Source organism: Vanessa cardui, chromosome 9 (genome assembly GCF_905220365.1).
Source record: "Vanessa cardui chromosome 9, ilVanCard2.1, whole genome shotgun sequence".
Taxonomy (NCBI): domain Eukaryota; kingdom Metazoa; phylum Arthropoda; class Insecta; order Lepidoptera; family Nymphalidae; genus Vanessa; species Vanessa cardui.
This window is the reverse complement of record NC_061131.1, coordinates 10,647,038-10,672,105: the sequence shown is the minus strand read 5'-3', so window position 1 is coordinate 10,672,105 and position 25,068 is coordinate 10,647,038. Positions and strand designations below refer to the sequence as shown.

General features: G+C 32.8%; 1 protein-coding gene across 1 annotated transcript in view; it reads left to right on the top strand.

Moving 5' to 3' along the window:
* LOC124532300 (A disintegrin and metalloproteinase with thrombospondin motifs 18-like) overlaps window positions 1–25,068 on the top strand; it is a 65,934-nt gene that overhangs the window by 27,697 nt on the left and 13,169 nt on the right. Inside the window, exons 7-13 of the mRNA XM_047107139.1 lie at window positions 4,921–5,053; window positions 11,530–11,696; window positions 12,783–12,928; window positions 14,848–14,966; window positions 15,488–15,596; window positions 16,917–17,284; window positions 18,889–18,989. Coding sequence (XP_046963095.1) covers window positions 4,921–5,053; window positions 11,530–11,696; window positions 12,783–12,928; window positions 14,848–14,966; window positions 15,488–15,596; window positions 16,917–17,284; window positions 18,889–18,989 — 1,143 coding nt within the window. The remainder of the gene's footprint in view (window positions 1–4,920; window positions 5,054–11,529; window positions 11,697–12,782; window positions 12,929–14,847; window positions 14,967–15,487; window positions 15,597–16,916; window positions 17,285–18,888; window positions 18,990–25,068) is intronic.

Here is a 25,068-nt window from a genome sequence, read left to right as displayed (position 1 = left end):
GCAGAATGAAACCGAACGAATTTAACTTATACGTTTATTTAAATAATTTAATTTAACAATTAATTATTTCTAATTTATAATATACGTGACAGTCTGTTCGATGTTAGAACAAAAAAGTGAAGTTCTGTAGTCTGAATTACATATTTATATACGAAATCGGTAAATCACTGAATGGTCCCCACGGTATGGTGATTCTTGGTAGCGCTCGATGTTCGGGAGGTCTTGCGAAACAAAGCAGCGACGCTGGCAACAGGTGGTAGCTTCAAGGAATGCATGGTGTGATTATTTCTCACGGTATGGTAATTCTTGGTAGCGCTCGATGTTCGGGAGGTCTTGCGATTATTTCTTAACATGTTTGAAAATAAAAATATCAACTGAATGTGATTGTAGTTTATGAAGACTTGATTCTCATCGAATAATGCAATTGAATACTTTCTTTAGACCTATTTTTATGATTAAGATGCTTCAATAAATAATGCTGCGAATATTAGCTATATGTATATGAAGTTTGTATTTATTTATGTAGCATTTATAACATTTAATACAAAAGTATTGAAAAAAGTGTGCGCCTTGGATACGTTCTGTAGAAAATATAATTAATTGTTGAAAACGAGTAACTACTGAGTTGCTTGCCGGTTTTTCTTGGTAGAATATACTTTCGAAACCGGCGGTAGCTTCACTTCACAAAGCCTACTTGAATAAAGTATATTTTGATTTGATAAATAGAAATATTTAAGTTATTTATTATATGTACAAATTATATAATTTAATAAAATTTGATGATGAATCATTAGGCAATTCCATCGGGCTTTGAAACGCGTATATCATTTAGTATAACAGTTTGAGCTGACAAAAACTCACCGTTTAAATTTTCACAAACGCATTCACCGTATAACATCTTGAATTCCAGACTTTATCGATTTCGGTTGTGAGTCAATTCATCATATCCTTTATTAATGAGGCCAAGGCCGTAACCTGGCTGTCCAAAGTCGACGAGAGATTTTATGAAGAAAATTATTTCCAATCTGTTTCTCGTTACTACAATGAGCACCCGATGTATTAAGAACTTATTCCCTTCTTGAGCATATAATATATTGTCTCGAGGCAATAATAATTCTGAATTACATCTTTGTTCTGTTTTGAGTTGAAGTAATTACTTTTATGTAATTATACAAATACTTTTATTAAACATATAGCATCTAATTTGAATGCCTTAGTTGTTGACAAGAGGTTTCACTCTTTGCCAAGAAATGAATTCCCATTGAAAGAAGAAATTCTGCTAATAGGTAATCTTTTATAATTCCACGTGTTATTTTGTTTTTTAATTAATTATGTATGATCACAGTTTGTACAAAATTTCTGTGAAAAGAAATATTAAAAACACTTAGCATATAATATATTTTACTATTTGTTCTTAAATATAATAGGATTAAAACTAAATCAATAAACTGCTTCTCCAAACAAACAATCAACTTTTGAAGTATGTTACATTACTAAATTAATTGTAAAGCTACTACCGGTTCGAAATGAAAGTTCTGCGAATGGAAACGGGAACAAAATCATTTGTTAATCCTTTCCATCAAGAACATTTAGCTTATATACTGATTTATGTAATAGCAGGAATCATTTGCATGAGGATAACAGGAGAATAGACAGGACGAAAATAGTTTCGTTTTTAATGGAAACCAAAAACCAAAGCCAATAGAGCCGTAGAAAAATAACAGTAAAAAAATAATAAAGACACATCCGTGAAGCAACACGTCCATGTGCGTTGAAATATCGACAGCTATTGACGATTTTTCCAATAATCGGTTTACACAGAGCCAATCAGCAAGGCTTTACTAATAAAGCAACTACCTGAAATCCGAATGAAATTGCCATCCAATAATTTACTACAGTCTATTTCAATAGAAATTGTAGAACATATAGTGAAACGGTTTGATAAAATACTTTTTGGTAACAATGTCATTTAAAAAAAATATATATATCACCTTTTTTGGTAAATACGAATAACTCATTTAAATAAGTCGTGTCGGATCAGCCGTAACACGCAATTTGTAATTTCTAAATAAAATTATTCTCAACTAAAAGCTGTCTACATAAATTTGAAACTTTATAATCGCTTTAGTTACCGAAGCCACAAAAGCTTTTAAGTTTCTGATCGCCACTTGCCAACCAACCTTTGTTTTATGATTAAATTCTTGACTGCAACGATGATTGGAATTATTAAGAGAACGCTCATGCTATTTTATTACTAGCTTACAATTCATTACAATACAGGCTTACAATTAAATATAAAATTAATGGATTTAATTTTAGTATAATTAATATTTGTTTTTTATTTATTAAATTATATTTATTATATTCTAATTAGGTCCTAAAAAAAACCATTAAATTAATTAACTTTTATATTAATTGCCATGTTATAGGCGATATAAAATCATCGTTAAGATATAATATCAATTATAAAAGCAGTAGTATTAAACTAACAAGTTTTCTGTCTATTTATGAAACTGATACCATTTTTTTTTAATTTACAGACCCAATCCACTAAAAGCTTTTGAATCGTAACTTTATTATCAGTTAGTACCGCTTAATTAATTACTGATATGCAGACGAAATAAAATAAATAACATTAAAATACTACATAATTAATTATGACCTTAGAAACAAAATACCATACCGAATCCTGTCTTAAAGTTGTGTTAAATAAAAACAGATCTCCTTTCTTGATCAACATAATAAGATGGATGTAGGCATACAAGTCGTATGTTTCTAACGACAACATACAAGTGTCGATCGAACGCGTCTGATACTATAAAGTTCACGAATCGCTGATACAGACCAGACCTTCTGCGATAATTCAGACCTTGATTTATTGCTTTGAACATTCGATCTTTTGATTGATTGTATATAGGAAATAGATTTGAATGATTTGAAACAAATCGAAGATAAAATTCCAATAAATTATAATATTTATAACTCTATAATATTGGTTCAATCGAATTTCATCTTCATAATATTGTATATTAATGCCATTCAGCCCTGTAACTTTTCTTATTTATAGTTGCCTCTTACCATTAAAATTGGGCCCCTAAGAAATATATGCAATTCCTTATATCGCCAACGAGTCAGCAAGCTAAGCATGTATGTCCCTTATGCCTGTAATTACTGTCTTGCACTCACCTTTCAAGCCGGGCACACAAAGATATGCTGTTTAATGGTATTATTGGTGAGAAGATGTTGCAACTTACCCACCCGAGCTTGCACAAGACCTTAAACTAATAAATTCTTCACCCTTAAATATGTAATATTTTGTGCAGAGTGTACAATTTACAAGAGGATAAAGAAACGTGAATATTTCTTAAGAGTAATATCTGTTTTTTTTTGGAATTATTGAATACCTTGCATTTAAAAAATTAACAGCTTTACTGGTGATATAAAATCGACGCTAATAATACGATCACCTGCAGGTTCTTTCATATAAAATCGACAATCACGATCCGTAAAAACAACTGTACGTGAATTTCCGATCGGTAATAAAGATTGTGACGTGAATCGTGAAATTACAAGAAATAAAATTGAGATAGGACTTGGCTCTGATATTACGTATTATGGAAATGATAACAAAATCCATACGCCGGGTATATCGGCAATAAAATAATGTCTTGTCGACCTCCGTGGTCGAGTGGTGTGTACACCGGTTTTAATGGGTACGCCACTCCGAGGTCCCGGGTTCGATTCCCGGCCGAGTATATGTAAGATTATCATTAGTTTTCTATGATGTCTTAGGTCTGAGTGTATATGATACCGTCGTTACTTCTAATTTTCCATAACACAATGCTTTAGCTACTTACATTGGGATCAGAGTAATGTATGTGATGCTGTTTCATACTTATATTTATTAAATAATGTGTCATATGTCGAAGAACGTTTTTTCCAATTAAATATAAATAGATGTGCTTTGTTATAATTATATAAATAAGTCGTATAAGTAAATATAACTTCAGTACATATTATCACTCCCTTTCACCCACATTCAAAGCTGACTCAATCGTTCAATGATATGTATCAGGAATTTCTCGTTTACGCTGAACATGCTCCTAATTATTGAGAACAAAAGATAAGACCGTTGATTAACAACCTCGGTCCGCTACGCTGAAATTTTATTTTACTTATCGTTTTATCTCAACTAAGAGATTGTTCGAATTGTATCGAAATTTACACGTACATAGTACAACACAAATACCCTTACAATGTACTGTTATATGTTATATTAATCATTTTCTATTTAAAAAGTTAAAAGAAAATTTAAAATTAATAATAAATAAATACGATTTATTTTATTGTAGTCTGGGACTTCAAAACAATTCAATTAAGCCAAACTCGAGGGTTGTCCTGTCCTTAAAGAGTTCGACTATCCCTTAGTTCTATAATCAAATCAGTTCTGTTGTTCCAAATATTTGTATTATAACTCGAATTAACCAAATTTGAATCCATACAATAATTATAGTCGGTTAGATTGGTAGATTATAATCAATAACATGTATTTGCTTAGTATAAAACCAAGTCCCTTACCGATGTCTATCCCTATTTATGATTAGATCTTTATAATTACGCAACGGGTTTTGATGCGCTTTTTTGCATTAGATATAATGATTCGAGAGGAACTTTTTTGTATATAATACATGGACAAAACAGTAAAGAAACACTTATAAATTGAGAAGTTTCTAATGTGATTTCGTAAATAAACAAATTTTGTATTATATTTAGTATCTGTATCGCACCTATCGAATAATGTAAAAAAATATTGTAAAAATGAATTAGAGCGAAAACGATGCTATATGATTTAATTAGTGATTAATACGCAGCGTTCAATAGAATCTAAATGTTTATCATGTAATTAATTCGTTTCGCCAGTTTCTCGGTCTGCAAGTCTGTGAAGGTGAGGTCGGCGTGCGCGCGGCTGTGGTGCGCGCACCGCTCCATGCCGCACGTGTGTCGCTCCAAGCGTGCGCCGCCTCTGGAGGGAACGCCTTGTGGTAATAACCAAGTAAGTACCCATTTAAACATACATCATACACGTTTGGTAATAAAATATACTTTATGGTCATCTCTTCTTATACAAAAAGATATAACTTAAATCAAGGTAATTAGCGGCGGATTTGTCGATGAACGTATTGAGAATTGCATGTCTGCTCATTATAGTATCCTTTATCGCCATATTAATTTAAACATAGTCTCAAATTAAGCAAAAAAATTAAAAAAAATAAATCAGATTAGGTTCTAGGGAAGATATACTTTTCAAAATAGTTGATTGCTTATTCATAAAGCTCTCTATATTATACAGACACTTCACCCCACGTGACACAAGATACAGAAGGCAATAACTAGTAAATACGTCAGACGTGTTACGTTATTGTACAAATAAAACGACGAAATTCGAGTCATAAATGTATGAGCAATTCAAGGGGCCATCTCAATTTATATACTAAGCCCACTATCCTGAAAGAAATAGTAAAAAGGTCGTAAAAGATCTTATTTTTTACTGTGGAACATAAAAACTCTAACTATAGAAAGTCTAGTAAGGGATCAAACAAAATCCTATTATTCTTTTTTGATTAAATGAAACACTACACTTTTACTCTAATACTTAAACAAAGCCATTTGTCTGAACACAAGCCAAGCAAATGAAATGATGGAATAATGTACTTTCGAAATTTTTTAACATTTAATAGACATAATTAAATTTGTATGTGTAGTTGTAGTAAGAGTATATTACTCTCTAGATATAGGTACTCTTAATAAATGATGAACCGAGATGGCCCAGTGGTTAGAAGGCCTGCATCTTAACCGATGATTTCGGGTTCAAACCAAGCATCAGTCCAAGCACCACTATGTATATTTGTGCTTAATTTGTGTTTATAACTTATCTCGTGCTGCGCGGAGAAAGTAAACATCTTTAGGAAACCTGCATGTGTTTAATTTCATAGAAATTCTACCACATTTATATTACTAACCCGCATTGGAACAGCATGGTGGAATATGTTCCAAATCTTCTCCTCAAATGGAGAGGCCTTAGCCCGGCAGTGGTAAATTTACAGACAGTTAATGATTAGAAAATGTCTCCCTTTTCTATACATATAAGTCTTAATAAATAATGACAGTGTGTCTACATTCGGAGACATTTTTTTCTCGCAATTGACACGGCGAGAGGTGTTTGTAACATCTTAGGTGTCAAGGTCGTAGTCTCGTCTAACGCCATTAGCATTGTGATTGTCTCAAGGTAAATAAAATCTAATAACTATAGGAGACTCTAGTAAGTATTTTTCGACATTAAAATATTTTATTTATTGATAAAAAATATTATACTCACTCACCCTTCGAACCGCACTAAGTTTTGTTATTTTTCGGTAGAATATCTGACGATCCAATCTTACTTCCCTAGATAAGCTTGAACACAGTTCTACAACAAATAAATGGAACTTTTTTTAAAGTTGAAATTATCATATACAAACTCGTGGGTTATATTATTTATATTATTCGATCTTTTGAGCTATGTGGCCCAATGAACACGTAAATCTTGATATCATATCGCGCGTTAATACTCCCAAAAGTAATCTCGTCGTGAGTGTTCGAAATTTGTCCAATTTTGTCAACGAAATTCAATTGATCTGATTATACATTTCGAAATATATTTATATGAAAAATAAAATTGAAACGTTCTATGATAAAATATAGATTATTTAAACAGCTTTATGGTTAGGTAATATTTTTATAAGACTTATTTTTTCATCATTAAAATTATATCATCATTATAAATTCAATCTAATGAGGACTCGGTGGTACTTGGTGGTAGTGCTCTGTGCAAGCCCGTCTGGGTAGGTACCACCAGTTATTCTACCGCCAGGTAGAATAACTAGACGGGTATAACAGTACTCAGTATTGTTGTGTTCCGGTTTGAAGGGTTAGTGAGCCAGTGTAACTACAGGCACAAGGGACAAAACAGCTTAGTTCCCAAGGTTGGTGGCACATTGACGATGTAAGGAATAGTTAATATTTCTTACAGCGTCATTGTCTATGGGTGATGGTGACCACTTACCATCAGGTGGCCCATATGCTCGTCCGCCAACCTATTCCATAAAAACAAAAATCTCTGAAACTTTTCAAAATTCATTTACGTGTAACCAATGTTTTACAATTGATTATTAATTGCAACTATTATGTTTAAATCATTTAAAAAAATCAATCAATATTTAAGTTTGTTTAATGAATATATATTTTGAGAGATATTATAAATAATATTAAGTTTATTGTTTAACCTAGCAAAGGTTGGAACATGTTTATCAATTCTGACTGTTAACATCCCATTGTTTTGTTGAATTATTTCGAATTCTTGCGATAATTTAAATATAAATACATTGTTGATCTTCGTAGCATGTGCCTGTTTCATGAAATATTTCCATTTTCATTCACGAGGTAATAATTAGTATGAAAGTATTTCGTTTATTTTATTTTATGCTCATTGGGAGTCTTGATTATTGTTAGTCGAACTGAAAATAGGTCACTGCTGTTCAAAGCTTAACTGATGCGCAATTGTGAGCACCATTGGTATACATAAGTGTATACAATATATATTTGTCTATTTTCATATGTCTGTTCCATGCCTTGAGCAGAGAAGTGGAGTAAGCTCAAAAATATTCGCCTGCGATGAAAACGCCTTTGCCCAATAGTGGATTTTTTAAATTCTTGTTATTAGGTTGATAATTGAATTACTATCTTTACTGACTTTTAAACAATGACATTGACCGTGTGAATGACAATGTCATCGTTAAATTATTCACAATTTATACTGTAGACGAAAAACGACACAACTTAGATATAGCATCGGTAAAATTCGTAAAACCGATCACATCCGAATTAAGTACGCTCTCCCAAATTATAAATATTTATTTCTGATGTGAATATGATCTTTACGCAAATGTTAAGCTTTCATATGACCTTATAATATATTCGTCAATGTGAGACGTCGATTTACGTGCACTTGCTTTCTCGGGTTGAACTGGCGCGAGAATCTATAGCGACGAATAGCGTCGAATAGCGCGATAGGGAGCTATTTGTATTGGTCGTATAAATAGGCAGTAATTGGAATTATTGAATTTTCCGATGCTGGATTGTGTCGTACTATAACTAAACAATCCAAAGAGGCCATAGAGACTCGCACAGACCGAAATTAGAGTTAAATTAGATAATATTTTCACGCTTGTCACGTGTTCCGTGCACTTTATTATGCCGCGGACGCGTGTACTGTATGACCTACTCTAATTTTATTATGTCCGCATTGTCTACCAGCGGCTAACTTAAAACTAAAATTTTCCAGCCTAAAATAGTAATAGTCCACAATCATAAACTTTGCTTATTTCACTCATTTAAAGTCTGTACTAAAAAAATAGATAGAGAAGATTTTTTACTGGATAAAATGCTATATAGATAATAAATCGTGTAGTTACTATTCGTTAATATCTGGGATAGATAACTCGTATAAATAACTTGTATCTGTGTACTTAATGTTTATGGAAAAAAGTATCTACTGAATTTCTTGTCGGTTATGAGAGCTACTTCAATAGACTTGGTATTGATTTGAGTTTATATTTTCTAAGAAATATCGTATGAAATTGTTTTCAAATAAACAGACAATAGCAGAATGTGTCTTTAGCGAGATAAAAAAGAGCTGCCCACACGAAAAGTTGGTAGCATCGCAGAATATGCATATTGTTTGAGATTCCATCAACGATTTTTAGCGTTCGTGTGCGCGCATTAATGCAATAAAATCCTTTATGAATACGTTACCAGTTCACACATGTTCCCTGCCGACAGCACTGTGAATACAAAAGTACGTTCAATTTTATTCTAAAGCTTTTCATTGATTCAAACGCTAGAACGCCGCGATGGCAGATAATGTCGCATACGTTACAACGTCGCAGTTGATGATTTAATATTTAATTAAGTGATTCAACCGAGGTGATTATAAACAAAGAATTAATTTGCGAAGCGGCCTCGGTTAAACATTTTGTGTTGTTTTTGGCACCATCCTCGTAATATTTGAAGGTTTCCGTGCAGTCACGCTGACCTGTTAATTTCTTGAATTCGTTAGGTACGGCACTCTTTGTTCACTAATATTTCCTGGCTAGTTGCCAAAGGACATTATGACTTGTCCAAATATGTAATTTTAATATGTTTTCTATTTTGGATACTAACGATTACTTTTCTGAAAATGTAAATTTTATAAGCAAGATATTTTAAAAAATCGCTTCACTCTATTTTTAATCTTGAACAATCTGTATTAAGGTTTATAATAAAATAACAGCAAACGTAGATCACGATACGATATCCATATAGCGTATGTAAATTTTATTACAAAGATTGAACGCACGGCTATACGAGTAAGTGCATAAGCTTACTGTAGTAACCGCGCAAATTAGTTGTGACGATTGTTAAAGTGTCTGAAACAGACAAAGATTTATTACTCACACAGCTGTCGATGTTAATCGTAATAACCGTATATAAATCTCTTTACGCGCATAAATAAGGACAAGAACAGATATTATTGCCTTGTGAAGATGAGAGAAACATGTGAGAAATAACTAAAAAAATAATAATATAAACAATTTACTGAACTATATTCTGTTATAAATATTTGCCAGCCGAGATGGTCCAGTGGTCATAATAGGTAAATCAGAAATGAAATTACAACAACAGCCTGTAAATTCCCACTGCTGGGCTAAAGGCCTCCTCTCCCTTTGAGGAGAAGGTTTGAACATATTCCACCTCGCTGTTCCAATGCGGGTTGGTGGAATACACATGTGGCAGAATTTCTATGAAATTTGTTACATGCAGGTTTCCTCACGATGTTTTCCTTCACCGCTGAGCACAAGATGAATTATAAAGACAAATTAAGCACATGAATCAGCGGTGCATGCCTGGGTTTGAACCCGCAATTATCGGTTAAGATGCACGCGTTCTAACCACTCGGCCATCTCGACTCTACTATGAATAGCTTCGAATGAAATTATGAAATTACGGAAAAAAAATTGAAGGATACTATATGTATCAGATGAAAATCTAGAGCACGTGTATCCCTAACATGTGCATTCCACTAATCAGTGCAGTAGAATAAGCTTTTAATCTTGTTTGCTATGGGACATTTATTGACTGATACATAAAAATTTTACTTCATCATCATCATCATCATTATGATCTTCATAAGTCCACTGCTTTTCGCTGCCCAAACTTCGGTCCTTCTCCTTCACGTTCTACCAGCCATCTTCCATACATCAGCGTACCGTACCGCAGGATATCCTACACTACACTTGCCGACTCTAGTTCATTCATATATAGTATAATAGACATTCATATAACTTAACAATAAACAAAATACAAGATACTATTAATGTTAAAGGATGTTTTACGAGTAAAATGAAATAAATTCCAAAATGATAATAACGTTCAATAAATCATAGCAACATTTCAAATGAATATATTCTTTGAAATCTACACTAAGGTAATCCTGTTCTTTTCTCACTGAGCGAGCAGCGATAATGATCCTGCTTATGGGCTTTTTAAAGAAATACCTTCCAACAAAAGGGCTTATAAAGTTTAGGGTAAGAACGCGAATAAATAAAACGAAACATAATCTTTGAAATTTATTCTGTGAAGTCTGACTTTAATAGCTTTAAAAAGAAACAGCTGCGGTGACTTACAAACGAAACAGAATTTTTCATTTCTATTTTCTAATGCCTGAAAGCGTTTACTCGAGTGATATAAAAACAATTAAGAGTTGCTTTAGAATTTTTAACGCATTTAATGTATGTATTATATATCACTGGAATGTTAATGATATAATTTTAATTAATGCAAAACGAATGCAGTGTTCCGCTGCTCAAATCTATTCAACAATCTAACTGTATTACCCGATAGTTTCATAGTTTGCATCATTTAAAATTATGCATGAAAAACTTGGATTAATGAAATATAAAAAAGTTTAGAAACTTCATTAATACGGATAAGAAGTATTTCTTTGTGATAAGTAAAATAAGAAGTCTGTAGAAAAGCATCAGCTTTCAGCCTCAGTCTCAGGTCCAGTGGCTCAAACTGGGTCAACTCACTTAGATAAAGTACCTGAGCCTTAGTCGAAGATTGAGGGTTCAACCTACAGAATTTTCATGTGCTTTCACATGAATATTTCATAATATTCAAAACATTTTAACCTCTTTGTGAATAGATACTAATGGACAAACAGGTTTAAAGCCATCCGTGCGAAGCCACTTCGCGTTTTAATTGCAAGTTCCTAATTTAAAATTAAACTGACGAAACCTCTTCAACCTTTCAAACAATATGTAAAATTTCAGTGTAAAAGATTTTTTGCCATTTATACCTATGCGAACGAAGCGGCGCGCTTTAACTAGTTGATTCAAATATTTACATCAACTAAATTTTGTCTCATTCAAATATATTTATTGTTCCTCTTAGTGGTGCGTCGACCGGGTTTGTGAGCCTATGCCAGGCCATAGCACAGAAAACAAGAAAAATGAAGAACAAAAGCCTCCCGAGTGGGGAGAGTGGGGCGCGTGGAGCAAGTGCAATGCCGACTGTGGATACGGACTGCGCACCCGCATTCGACGATGTCGCTATAAAGGGTAAATAATTAATTAATACTTATTATAAAGCATATATATGTACTTAAATCATTATTGATATTACAATGTTATATGTATAATATTTATTAAATTATCATTACATAGTATGAAGTCGATTACCTCTATCAATTCCCATGTATGCAGAGGAAGGTTTATGTATATAACTTATACAATATAGTAAAGAAATAAGAATAATCTTTAGTACATTTAGTATCAGTATTGCTTCCATGGAAAGACAAAAATCCCTAGTATATAATAAAAATACTTTACAAGTGTCAATGACGGTAGTGATCAGTCAAACAGTGTCAACTGTTGAAATCTCTTAACATCAAACCCAATATACCGATATCCATATTAAAATTTCAATCCATACGATTGTTGGGTAGTAATAATAATTTATTCAGCAAACACGTTGTGACCTAATATCATGAAATCCTCGTATGAGTAACATTGTTTTGTTGGCTTTTGAAATAACTCACAACGCTTTACCATCGTTTATTTGAAATGGCATAATAAGACTAGCATATTGTAAATGATTTATAAATACCATTTTTTTTCGATTTTTGTTACATTTCTTGGGCATACCTACATATGTATGTCGAAGCATACTGGTACAAATCAGATAATTGAGAAACAAATCCCCGGAATTGTAAAAAACCGAATAGTCTCTAAGGAAGATTTTCACAATCGACCGACATCAAACACCCTAGTTTGTTAAGGATAATTTAAAGCTAAAACGATAGTCGTCACATCTAAATGTTTATTTTTTGCAATAACAAGATGTGCCTTATTTATCTTACGACCCCTAAAATATACCTACATGTGTTATTATTTATTTATGCATCAATACTTAAAATTAAATTACGAAAATTACATTAATGCCACATGTGACCTTATCGTTTTAATATACCGATCGCTTTGAGGCAACCTTTGGCCACACGACTGGTTGTAAAACAAATTTGAGAAGTGGTACAATAACTTTAATATTTATCAACATATCTTATTTGAATTGCATTAAGAACCGAAATATTTATCATTTTCCCAAACGATTTTAGTGAAAAACCCTTAACATATGTTATGTTGTAGGTCGACATCGGAGACGGCGTGCGAGGGCGCGGGCTCGCAGGTGGCGACGTGCTGGGCGGGCGCCGCGTGCGGCTCCGCGCGCGACATGCGCGCCGACGTGTGCTTCCGCCAGGCCAGCTACCTCATACCGCATCTGCACCACGAAGGTAACATTACCAACCTTTACCTAACTTAGTTTCATTGATATCATATTGAGATTTAATATTCGTACGAGTATATTGCAGCGATGAAGTACAAAATCGCATGCAAAATGAGTATGTTTGTTAATAGATTCATGACGGACATCGATTAGGTCTTGGAATTATTTACTATTTCATTAATTAAGACTCTTTGATAAAAAATTAAAATTTACATATAAATTTTATTAGTTAGATGAATTGTTATTTATAAAAATAACTAGTATTTGCCGGATGCTTTAGGGGTTAGAAATCATGTGTTATGTTTATATGTTCTTTCGGTTACAGGTTGCTTTATATTCATTTTCATCAAATTCTGTTCATCTCATTTGGCGTAATAGTGTACCAGTTAGATAGACAGACAGTTACTTTCGCATTTGTATTATTAGAATAGTTTGCGTAATTAATTAGTCATGGTCTGATGGCAACAATTAATTTAATTTGTCATCACGTGCCCACGATAATTAGCTAATGATGAATACAAATGCAAGCTAAACTAATTAGCTTAGGCTTGATGTACATAATCTTATTTATCGCGTTCTTGTATAGAATATTGATTAATGAAATGTCTTTGGAGTTTGAGAGTTATTTAATTTTCTTTACTTAAGGGCCGAATTAATAAATACGTAACGATAGGATACAGAATATTAATTCTGTTTCTCTTAGATATTTTTTGGCACTTGAAGTATTACAAAAATTAGGAATACGGCTTAAAAAGAATGACTGGTTCAAAAAATAGAATTAATTATTAATATTAATTACTAATTTATCTTCGCAATCGATTTGTTGATATTATATCGACATAAAGCAATGTTTTTTGAGAATTCACAAATCACATGAATTTTATCCGATTTATTTTCTGATGTTTTGATCAGGTTCAAATTCAGATCAAATTTTATTAAACTAATATAGTATTGGACTTCTTAGTTGATTGCAATATTAAGTTAGTCCACGACTCATTAATCGTGGTATAAGTAACGGGAACACCTATCATTTCATGGACAGTAGTGCTAAGTAACGAGATGATAGTGGCATTTCTCCATTGCAGCGCAACTTTCAATATTACTATAAGAAAAATAAACATTCATACCAGTAAATATAAAAATGCAATGTAAATCTAATAACGACAATTCATTTGAATAGAATGCGTAAATATTAAACGAAATTTAAACGCTAACTGTGACAAGAGACACTGATATATCTCGCGAAACTAGTGTTTGTGATGTTAATCTTATGCTCGGTGCTTATACAAATAACCTTTAGGTAAATTGCACGTGACGGTTGGAATACTGGGATGATTATCCAACAACGCGCAGAGGAGTGGCGCGGTGTAATAAACTAAAAATTTTGCTCTGAAAAGAAACCCTAGAACATAAACAGCAGAAATCTTTTGTTTTGTTTTCACTATATTACGCCACAATACCTTATTATACGCATCTGTCAGCTATTACTTACCAAAATAAAATTGGTATATTTGCCCATGCAATGTAAGAATCTGGACAATGAATGATATTGTTAAATATCTTTATGTTAAATTTCATTCTTAAATAAAATAATTATTAAGGTTTGAATTCTTAAAATGATACTAAAAATATATCTTTTAAATGTGATGATTGATACATAGTATGTACTATGTATCAATTATACTATATTTTCAGTATTAGGTTTGTTCATATTTGTATGTTAAACTTACTCAAAAGGCATAAAATAAGTGAGTGAGTGTACATTATTTCCTAATGTTAAATATAATTGCTTAAATAAAAAAAAAATTATAACCAGAAATTATATAAATTTCACTTCAAGAAGTTCATTTGATCATATATAATATGTTACCTCAACGCAACTTACATATATGTATGTAAAAATATCAAAATGTCCTCTTTTGATAGAATCCAAGAACTGTGAAATATGGTGCGTAGACTACGCCGGCGGAGAGCCGGTCGGTTTCGGCCCGCTGCCTGACGGCACGCCGTGCAGCTACGACCGGCCGTATGACATTTGCTATCAGGTATGTCCTCACGACGATAAATATCAACTAAATCTAAATTTGGAGTACATACGTGTGTTTTTTACTTTCAAATATTGAAATCTGAACATATGTTGTTCGTGCATTTTTTCTTGTTTTGTTTTTGGCATGCATGTTTAATATAATATAATATATGAGACAACATCACATACATTACTCTGATCCCAATGTAAGTAGCTGAAGCACTTGTGTTATGGAAATCAGAAGTAACGACGGTACCACAAACACCCAGACCCAAGACAACATAGAAAACTAATGGTAATCTACATCGACTCGGCCGGGAATCGAACCCGGAACCTCAGAGTGGCGTACCCATGAAAACCGGTGTACACACCACTCGACCATGGAGGTCGTTGTATATTTCTAGGCAGCATCACAATCTAAAGACAAATTAACTTTTAGCTCTGATCTCGTAATATTTTTTATTATTCTGAAATTTTCTGCTCCTTAAACGGGTATTATTGGTCGTACAATTTATTAATTAATTTAAACATATATTTTAGGGTACATGCGTGAAAGGCCAGTGCAACGGGACGGATCCAGCCTGTGAGACCTGTCCCGACGGGTATTGTAACAACAATACCCACGTGTACTCGAGACAACTTGGCAAAGGTAATGTTACAACAAAAAAATACTATCTTCTTGTGTCGCTCTTTCCAGACTTTTGTACTTTTTTGTCCTATTATAAAGAAATACCATGTTATGGAAATAATTTTGCCAATTTAAAGTATTTCATTAGATATGTTCATACAACATCACAATGCCAAATCACAAATGTCTACAATTGTCTTAATGAAAGCATCTTGACAGAAAAATTCAATAGTCTAGTCTAGTTCTAAAGGTCTTAAATTTGGGAATCTACCTCATTATCTGCAAACATAATACTAGATATAAGAATGCAAAATACGGATATGATGTACCTACTCAAAATACCACCAACTATCCTCACAAGAACGTTTCACAATAGAAAATTTGCCGCGCACTTATTTCAGTAAATACCCAATCACAGAGGGGTCAAATCACAACGTTCAAAACGATAACAAAGGTACCACAATCAATTTCAAAACAAAACAAAATGAGGGAACCCTTGGCATCGAGTTTAGTCAACGAAAATGTTTAATTTTATCGGTAATTACCTGTGTATATACATATATCTTTGCGCACCAACAAAGGTAAACTTATTTGAGTATAATTTAGTATATTCACATTACATTGCCGTTTTTGTTCTGAGAGATCGTAGTCGAGTGTTACTCCTTGCGTAGTGAAATCCAGATGGATTCAAAACCAGAAAAACAATGTGTGTAAATTACATAATGAAGGAACTTCTACGTCTTTCCGACAAATAATGCTACTAATGATGTAACTTAAAAAGGGGACGTAATACGTAACCATAACATAAACAGTTAAAGAAGAGAAAGCATTTTACTCCTTAATTAATTTTATTTCCCAAATTGAGAGAATATCAATTTTAAATTATAATTGATTGAATAACAAATATTAAAAGTAGAAAAATCGCTAAGGAATTTAAAATCTCGGCCTTTCTCTATAATAATATTTTATAAATATAAACACATCTTGAAACACTTTGGTTTTTTACTAAAATTCGTTGCGTAGTTTAAAACGTACAAACGGCAGTAACCAATTTACATTTTACATTAATAAGTAGTCTAATATTTAATAGTAAATAGAAGTATAAATAATAAGAACTTAAAAATCGTCCTTTTGGCCTAATATGATACTTACAGATTCGAAGCAGTCAACACGCCATCAGCCTTCCTCACAAAAATATACACGATAGACACATTATCGAGCTGTTATTCAAGTTTAATCCCAAAACAATAAAATAAAACTAAATTATAATAAAAAAATCTATCTGTAAAATTAGTTTCAATGCTTTACTTTTAATTATTAATAAGATATTATATCTAACAGGATGGACGCGTCTGACTGTGATCCCACACGAAGCAAACCAACTCTCCGTGCACATCGGAACTCCAGTTGCCCTGAATGTGGCCATCCGGGAACGACGCCGGGACAGACCCATCCTCGAACTGGCCAAGCACTCGCGGAAATTCGAACTGGACAATCGACAGGATAACTACCTGAAGTATGATCCCACTGTGCCACAGAACCTTCAGATAATAGAAGTGGACAGCAATGTTATTGATATTAAGGAGGGAGAACGTTTCGGGTGGGAGGGCGAGGTGGTAGCGGCTGGAAGCTTACTGCGCTGGAGGCAAACTGAAACGGATGTGTTTATATCTTCGTCTTCGAAATTGCAGACTGATTTGATGATTATGGTTAGTTTTTAAGTTAAGATATTTTTTTGCAAAAAGTAATATAAAAACTTTTTTATATGTTCAACTTTTTAGATGAGCTTCACCAAACCGAGTAGGCTGCAATAATTTTTTCGCGTTTTATTCCTGTACCAATATCTTGTGTATTAAATTGTATGTATAACGTATTTTTCAAGCTATCATAAATTTATTTTTATCATTTGAGTATATCGAACACTGTTTTTATATTACCTTGGATTTTATTGAATTTAATCATCGAATCATTCATGAATCCACGTTGATTCTGCTATGCATTTCAAATTTATACGAGCAACGAGCGTACAAATACCTTTTGAATTTTCAACTGGTTAATTAAAAATCCTATAGACTAACTTTTTACGTACGATTACAGCCCAAAGTGCGCCTTCACAAATCAGTATCATCCTCACGATTTAAAGTTCTGGGCTTAGGTTCTGACCAACAGCCTTACGGGTTTTCCCCAGACGAACTTACATAAACTACCATTCTAAAAATCGAGGACTTGTGAAATCTGCAGATTGTATAAAAAGAATAACATAATCTAACAAATTCAAACGTTCCATTACCCCACCCCGGGGGAAATAAACGAAATGAAGTCTTAAGAACTAACAAAAATGTACGTTTCGAATACAAAAGGGACTGAACTATGTGACGTGAAACGAAGCGTAGCATTTGATGATGAGGGTCCGGTCCAGAGGCGGTTTAATTATTCACGGATGCTTTCAACTCGCCTTCTGTACTTAATTAGGTATTTGCTCCACCGACTTCATACGTCGATGATTCTTTTATGTTGATTTATAGACTAGGATCGCGTTTGGTTAAACTTCTTTTGTTTTAACGCTTTTTGGACACATCTGTGCCAAAGTTCCTCATACACAAACCTACCTACCTAGAAAGGTAAAGGTTTATATTTGATACAAAATATTAGTCGCTTTAACAATAAATGTGTACTTTTAAAAGTGAGCAAATCAACATAACGAGAAGAATGTAATTAAAAACAATTATTAATAATAATAAAAATATTTTACGGCGATTATGAACACTGAAAGACTTATAAGCTTTGTACTCGTATGAACTGTATTTGTCTTGTTTGTCCATATAAACTACTCGAATATACATATATATCGGTTATTAACATGGTATTCGAAGCTTAATAATCACAAATTTAGTCATATCCAACCATTCATATTTATAGTAATGGATGCATGGCACTTGCATAATTTTCACGGTTTTCAGGAGCTTTAAACAACGAAGAGCTGCTCTTTGTAATAAAACAATAAAATTTTATATCCACATTTTGAGTGTTTTCATATAATAACGTAGTGGATGTATAGTGACTTATGTGTTACATATGTTTTACGTAATCTCTATTTACTATCAATGTATATTTATATATTTTCATTTGAGAAAGTTAAGGTCATAAGTCTCGTCAAGCACACTCCAGAGGAAGCTGGTTTTTATTGTTTCCAAGTCATAACAGATAAACATTAAATGTCTTAATCAACACCATTTAATTCAAACTCGAGCCTATCTCCGTTGTATAATATAATTTAATGGTAAATATTAAAGTGTATTAAAACGTCGTACAGGCGGTGCCCGATCGCCCCGTACCGCTGTCGGAGTCCGTCGCTGTAGAAGTGTCCGTTAATTACAGCACTCCCACCGGGCGCACGAGGCCGATGGAATACAGGTAGTGTAAAATGTTTACTTAAAATTATTATAAACTATAAATAAATAATAATAATAAATATAATAAATAAATATGAGACAACATCACATACATTACTCTGATCCCAATGTAAGTAGCTGAAGCACTTGTGTTATGGAAATCAGAAGTAACGACGGTACCACAGACACCCAGACCGCAAGACAACGTAGAAAACTATTGGTAATCTACATCGACTCGGCCGGGAATCGAACCCGGGACCTCAGAGTAGCGTACCCATGAAAACCGGTATACACACCACTCGACCAAGGAGGTCATCGATATAAGGAAATTATGAAATTGAAGCGATGTGAAGCTTGCGATTTTTATCTATATTCAGTCAGCATATCAACGTAACCGGACTAGCTTTTAAGGCTTCAGGTCCGTGAAGTCGGTCTTACCCCCTAGGGGCGCAAAAATATGATAAAGTTTTATTAATAGGATTTTTTTTCTATATATTATAATTAGTATCTCAGTAAGAGCTTGGAGTAGAGACTTCAAGCCCTCCAAGTGTCCGTGCTTCAGAAACCATGTATTCTTGGTTGCCGTCCTTTTGTTTCAATATTATTATTATTATATATCATAATTTAGCTTCATATTATTATGTATCATAGTATAATGTAAAAACGACTATGCAAAGCAAAATACTTTATTATATTAAGAAATAATAAGGTATAATCATAGTTGACAATTCCACTTGGACGGGTTATATTAGTACCTACACCCTCACAAAGAAACGGAATTTAAACCAGACATACTCTTCTCAAACGATTAACTCGACCTTCGAATTCGCCGAAATCTGTTTATTTCCAAGCACTCGCCGCTCAGTTATATAAATATTAGACTTTAGGTGTTTCTAAGAATATACTAATCGATTGAGATTGAAGTGTTTTTTTCATTCAGCACTTCTATAAACTGATACCAATAAAAAGTGTCAACTGCCATTAAATAAAATATACAGACTCGTCCGATGCCCACAATGATTTGTTGTGTGGATTCTAGATACACATACACGCTATCCGTATAATAATATTTGTTATGGCTGCTGATCGAAACCGCAAACTTTAGACCAGAATTAGATATGTGCCTTTCAGTGACCACTGTCCGAACACTCGTCAATTAAAATTAATTTACAATTACGGTAATGTATTTAAATAATAATACAAATTGAAATTAAGTGAACAATTAAACAAATAAAATTAAAAGAACGTGTATGCCTTAGTAGTGTTAAAATGCTGCAAGAGAGAGCGCCTACAATTGAAATAATATCTCAAAAACAATTAAGAAATATTTATTTTCCATTAGATTCAGTATCTGTACACACAGCTTGCCTATATACAACATCATAGTTTTATATTGAAATGAATTCAACATTTTTAAATATCAATGTCACTCTCTAAACTTTCCTCAAGAAAATATGCACGTAACGTTTACCTCGCCGCCGATCTTTGACCGTGACACATGCCACGTGACGAGTCTTAAAGCGACGTAAGGTAATTGCCATGACATAAATGCCTAACTTTATATCTATTTTTATAAGATGCCTTGGTATAAATAAAATATTTATTTGTAGCATATTTATGTAAGTACATATATATATATATGTATAATAAACATTCGTTATCGACTTTTGTATGGTCAAGCTCAACTTTTCCTTTATGAAATTTCATTATAATTATTATGACAATTATTAAAACAGTTGAGTCAATCGTTTACAGTAAAACGAGTACTAATATATTCCTGTGACAGTTATTTACAAGCATATAGAGACTATCTTCGGATATACCGTTAGATATTTCAATGATTAATTTACTAGCTACACTCCCCATTTTCATACGTGTACAATAAAGGTATATATACATTTTAGATTAAACAACCCCAAAAATATGTCTTTTCTTGAATATAATATAATGTATACATGTATTCACTTGGTGGTAGGGCTTTGTGCAAGCAAGTGGGTAGGTACCACCCACTCATCAGTTATTCTATCGCCAAATAACAGTACTCAGTATTGTTGTGTTCCGGTCTGAAGGGTGAGTGAGCCAGTGTAACTACAGGCACAAGGGACATAACATCTTAGTTCCCAAGGTTGGTGGCACATTGACGATGTAAGGAATAGTTAATATTTATTATAGCATCATTTTCTATGGGTAATGGTGACCACTTACCATCGGGTGGCCCATATGGTCGTCCGCCAACCTATACCATAAAAAATCATATAAACCTTCCTCTTGAATCGAATTTAGTGTAGTTTAGTGATGAATAACCCATTTAAATTCGTTCAGTAACTTCAAGAGCTAGATATACTGACGGCGGAAAGCGACTTTGTTTTACACCATAGAAAAGAGCGAAACATACAGCTTCTATATATAGAAAAAATAACGGCAAACATAGTCAACACATGTCATATATTTTTAAATGTTACGTAGTTTAAAATTATGTTATGATATAATAAAACTGTGAACATCTATAACGAAGTAAGAATAATTATATTAATAGGATAGATTTACACGAAAATGTCGCGGCTGATAAAAGGTTTTACAGCGTAATGGCTGTCCGCCATATTACATTTCTGTTACAGTAATTGACACGAGGGACTTTCAGAAAACTAACGAAACCCCATTTATCACATGTTATAGAGTTCAGTTTGTGTATCGAGAACATATATTTTTTCGGTTAACTTTATAATATTTTTGTGCTTTTTCGCCTTTGAGTAAATTCAGATGTAGAATTTGTTAGACCGATTGTCGATTTGTTAGATAGATATAACAGTAGTAAATCTGTACAATTTGAGTAGGTAGGAGTGAGTAAGAAATCCTCAGTCAAATTTCTTCACAAAATGATACGACAGAAGATACAGATATAAATCAGAGGCAGGAACACGTGTTTTGGGTGATTTCCGGGTGAAATTTCCTCGAAAAATAAATACATACATATTTTTTCTCGATCGACTCAAAAAATTCAAGTCCTTATGATATGGCTCGCATTAACGATAAATGCGGGTTCAATCCTGACGAGCAAGTTTTAATATGCTTGGTTTCTGTTTATAATTTATTAGTCGAGGTCAGTGGTAAAAGAAAATCAAATATAACAAACCAAGTATCGAAACTGCGTGGTTGTATGTACGGAGTCGAGATGGCCCAGTGGTTAGAACGCGTGCATCTTAACCGATGATTGCGGGTTCAAACCCAGGCAAGCACCGCTGTTTCATGTGCTTAATTTGTCTTTATAGTTCATCTCGTGCTCTGCGGTGAAGGAAAACATCGTGAGGAAACCTGCATGTGACAAATTTCATAGAAATTCTGCCACATGTGTATTTCACCAACCGGCATTGGAACAGCGTGGTGGAATATGTTTCAAACCTTCTCCTCAAAGGGAGAGGAGGCCTTTAGCCCAGCAGTGGGAATTTATAGGCTGTTGTTGTTGTTTGTTGTTGAATAAAAAAAAACGCCACAGTTGAAGCGTTATTTTAATTAGGATAATAATTCCGTTCACTGAATTATATTTTTAGCACCAAACGCTTAACATTCAAAGCAATTGGCCTATATTTGTTTATGTACGGTAATACTATAAATGCGAACGTAGCTCTATCTGATACCTTTTCACGATTAAACCCTTAAACCATTAATTTTGATTACATTTGGCACGAATACTTTAATTTCATTTTGTTTTAAAATTAACTTAAAGAAGAATCACAAAATTTACGCATCTACATTAATCAAGGCATATCTTAAAAATGGTAGTTTTGTGAATTATTACAGTTTTAAAAACAGTCTCTCTGTCACGCCCTGTTTTGGGATGACCTTCCATTTCTCCTCGGCACCCGTTAAATGGAATGGGGGACCCCCTCTCATTCCATGAAATCAGAAGCCGCTGAGATAAAGTAAAATAATAGTAGATTAGTCGAACGTTTTAAGCAGTAGAATTAATTTTTATTGAATATATTTTCACAATTACTTTTATTTTAAACAGATGACGTCTGAGCAGCCTCATTTATATAAGTGATTGATTTTTACTTGAAGTAATTGTTTGAATGTCCTTGAGTACTGTAATTAAATGCTCGTTTTTAAGATTTTTATCTTCTAGTTTTGTTTTAGTCTATAGCATAATAAATAGGTCTGGTAGTAAAAGCGCGTAAGTCCTACACGAAAATTATATCTTGAAATCCGCGCATAAGGGCTAAGATTTTATTTACATTATTGAATAACTACATACTTAATAATATTTCTAATTAATAATTATTATTTATAAACAACCATCGGCTACATAGCTATCTTTTTTAATTTAAGTCTGTTAATATATAAATCTATTTATTATAAATCCTCCAAAAGTTATATTTCGTTATATTAAATCATATATGGTCACAACAAATAATTACAATACTAAAAGTATTTTCTGAATATGTAACTGAATTAGTATCCTAAAAACTTGGTCCGTAATCCGAATTTTATGTCTGGAAACTTGAAAAATACTCAGGAGAATAAAATATCAACACGAAACCAACTAACTCAACAGTAATAGAGAGAGAATGTAGAATATATCTGTAAACGTAATCTCAGCCAAATCTCCCAGGGCTAGCAAGACCAATTTCAGTTAGACTAAACTATCCTAGTCTGAGACTCAGATAGGATCAGTCTAACATTACGTAACTTTGTATTGAACAAACATACACAAATAGTATTATTGTTTATGTACATAGATTAAAATTAACTGAACAGATAATACAACTATGCTCATAAATAAGCGTCTTCTTTAATACTTAATTGAGTAAACTTCGAAACCTTTACTATATAATATTATTAGATAAATAGCAGCGCTGTGTAAACCAGCTTTATAATTATAGAGACTATTGATGTGACAAGTGTGAACTTCGTGTTATATTTTTGAACAGTGCATTTTTTTTAATATTACATAAATTATTATAAACTACTTGTTGCCCGCGGCTTCACTCCCGTTTTAGGGCTGTCGTGTATTAGGCAAAAAAGTAGCCTATGTCCTATCCTTAGAGTTCAAGTTTACTTCACAGACCGACAAACAGTCAGACAGAGTTACTTTCACATTTATAATATTAGTAAATAAGTATAGATTATAATTTAACGTCAAGCCAACAATGAGCTTGTGAATATGGAGTTAAACATCCTTTACTTTGAAATCCATCTGCATGGAGGATGATACACTTATGAATATATAATAATACTCTATGTAAAAAATACACATAACGAAATTAGATACATTATTTTATTAGTATTTTTACTAATATATCTTCGTATCAAAATAATAAAAAAAAAGAAGTAAGAAGTATAAAGAAATGCCTTTGCTTTTATCGTCGAGAATAAAAAAATATTACAGTAAACGTTAACAACATAAAGCACAAACTTTAACTTTATGTACACGCTCAAAAGAAAAGTCAAAAGATTTCTAACTAATAAATAACCTCACCAACGCTTTTAATCCAAGACCATGATATCTGCAACTAATTTGTAAGCTAGACACTATACCAACTAGACAGTTTACTTATATTATAAATGCATAGTTTCATGTCAAAGTGAATTAGAAACACCGCAGAACTGACCGCAGAGCACTGCCATGTGTTCGACAACACCACAAATTCGAACTTGCATCGTCGACTAATTACGACTAACTAATGGTCACTTTACTTATGATATGGTCAAATGCACATAATTAAACGAAAGTGGACCAATATTTAAACCTCATAATTAGAATGACAAGTTCTATTATTGACATATAAATAAAATTTTAACAAAAAGAAAAACCGACTTCAAACAAAACACTATTTTAAAACAAATGAATATGCACGAAAAATTAATAAAAATAATTGCGTATTCAACATATTTTTTAGAGTCTTCCTAAGATAAATGAAATGAAAAATATTAGACTACTTAAAAGTCGATTAACGATTATATCATGTAGTTATAGTTATTGGTATATTTGGAGCCGGTGTCAGCCACGGTGCCCTTGCCCCAACAATCAAAAGAAAGAAGCGATACGAGCCCCTTGATTGATCCAGTATATTATTGTGTAAAAGGTAATTTGTAAAAAACAT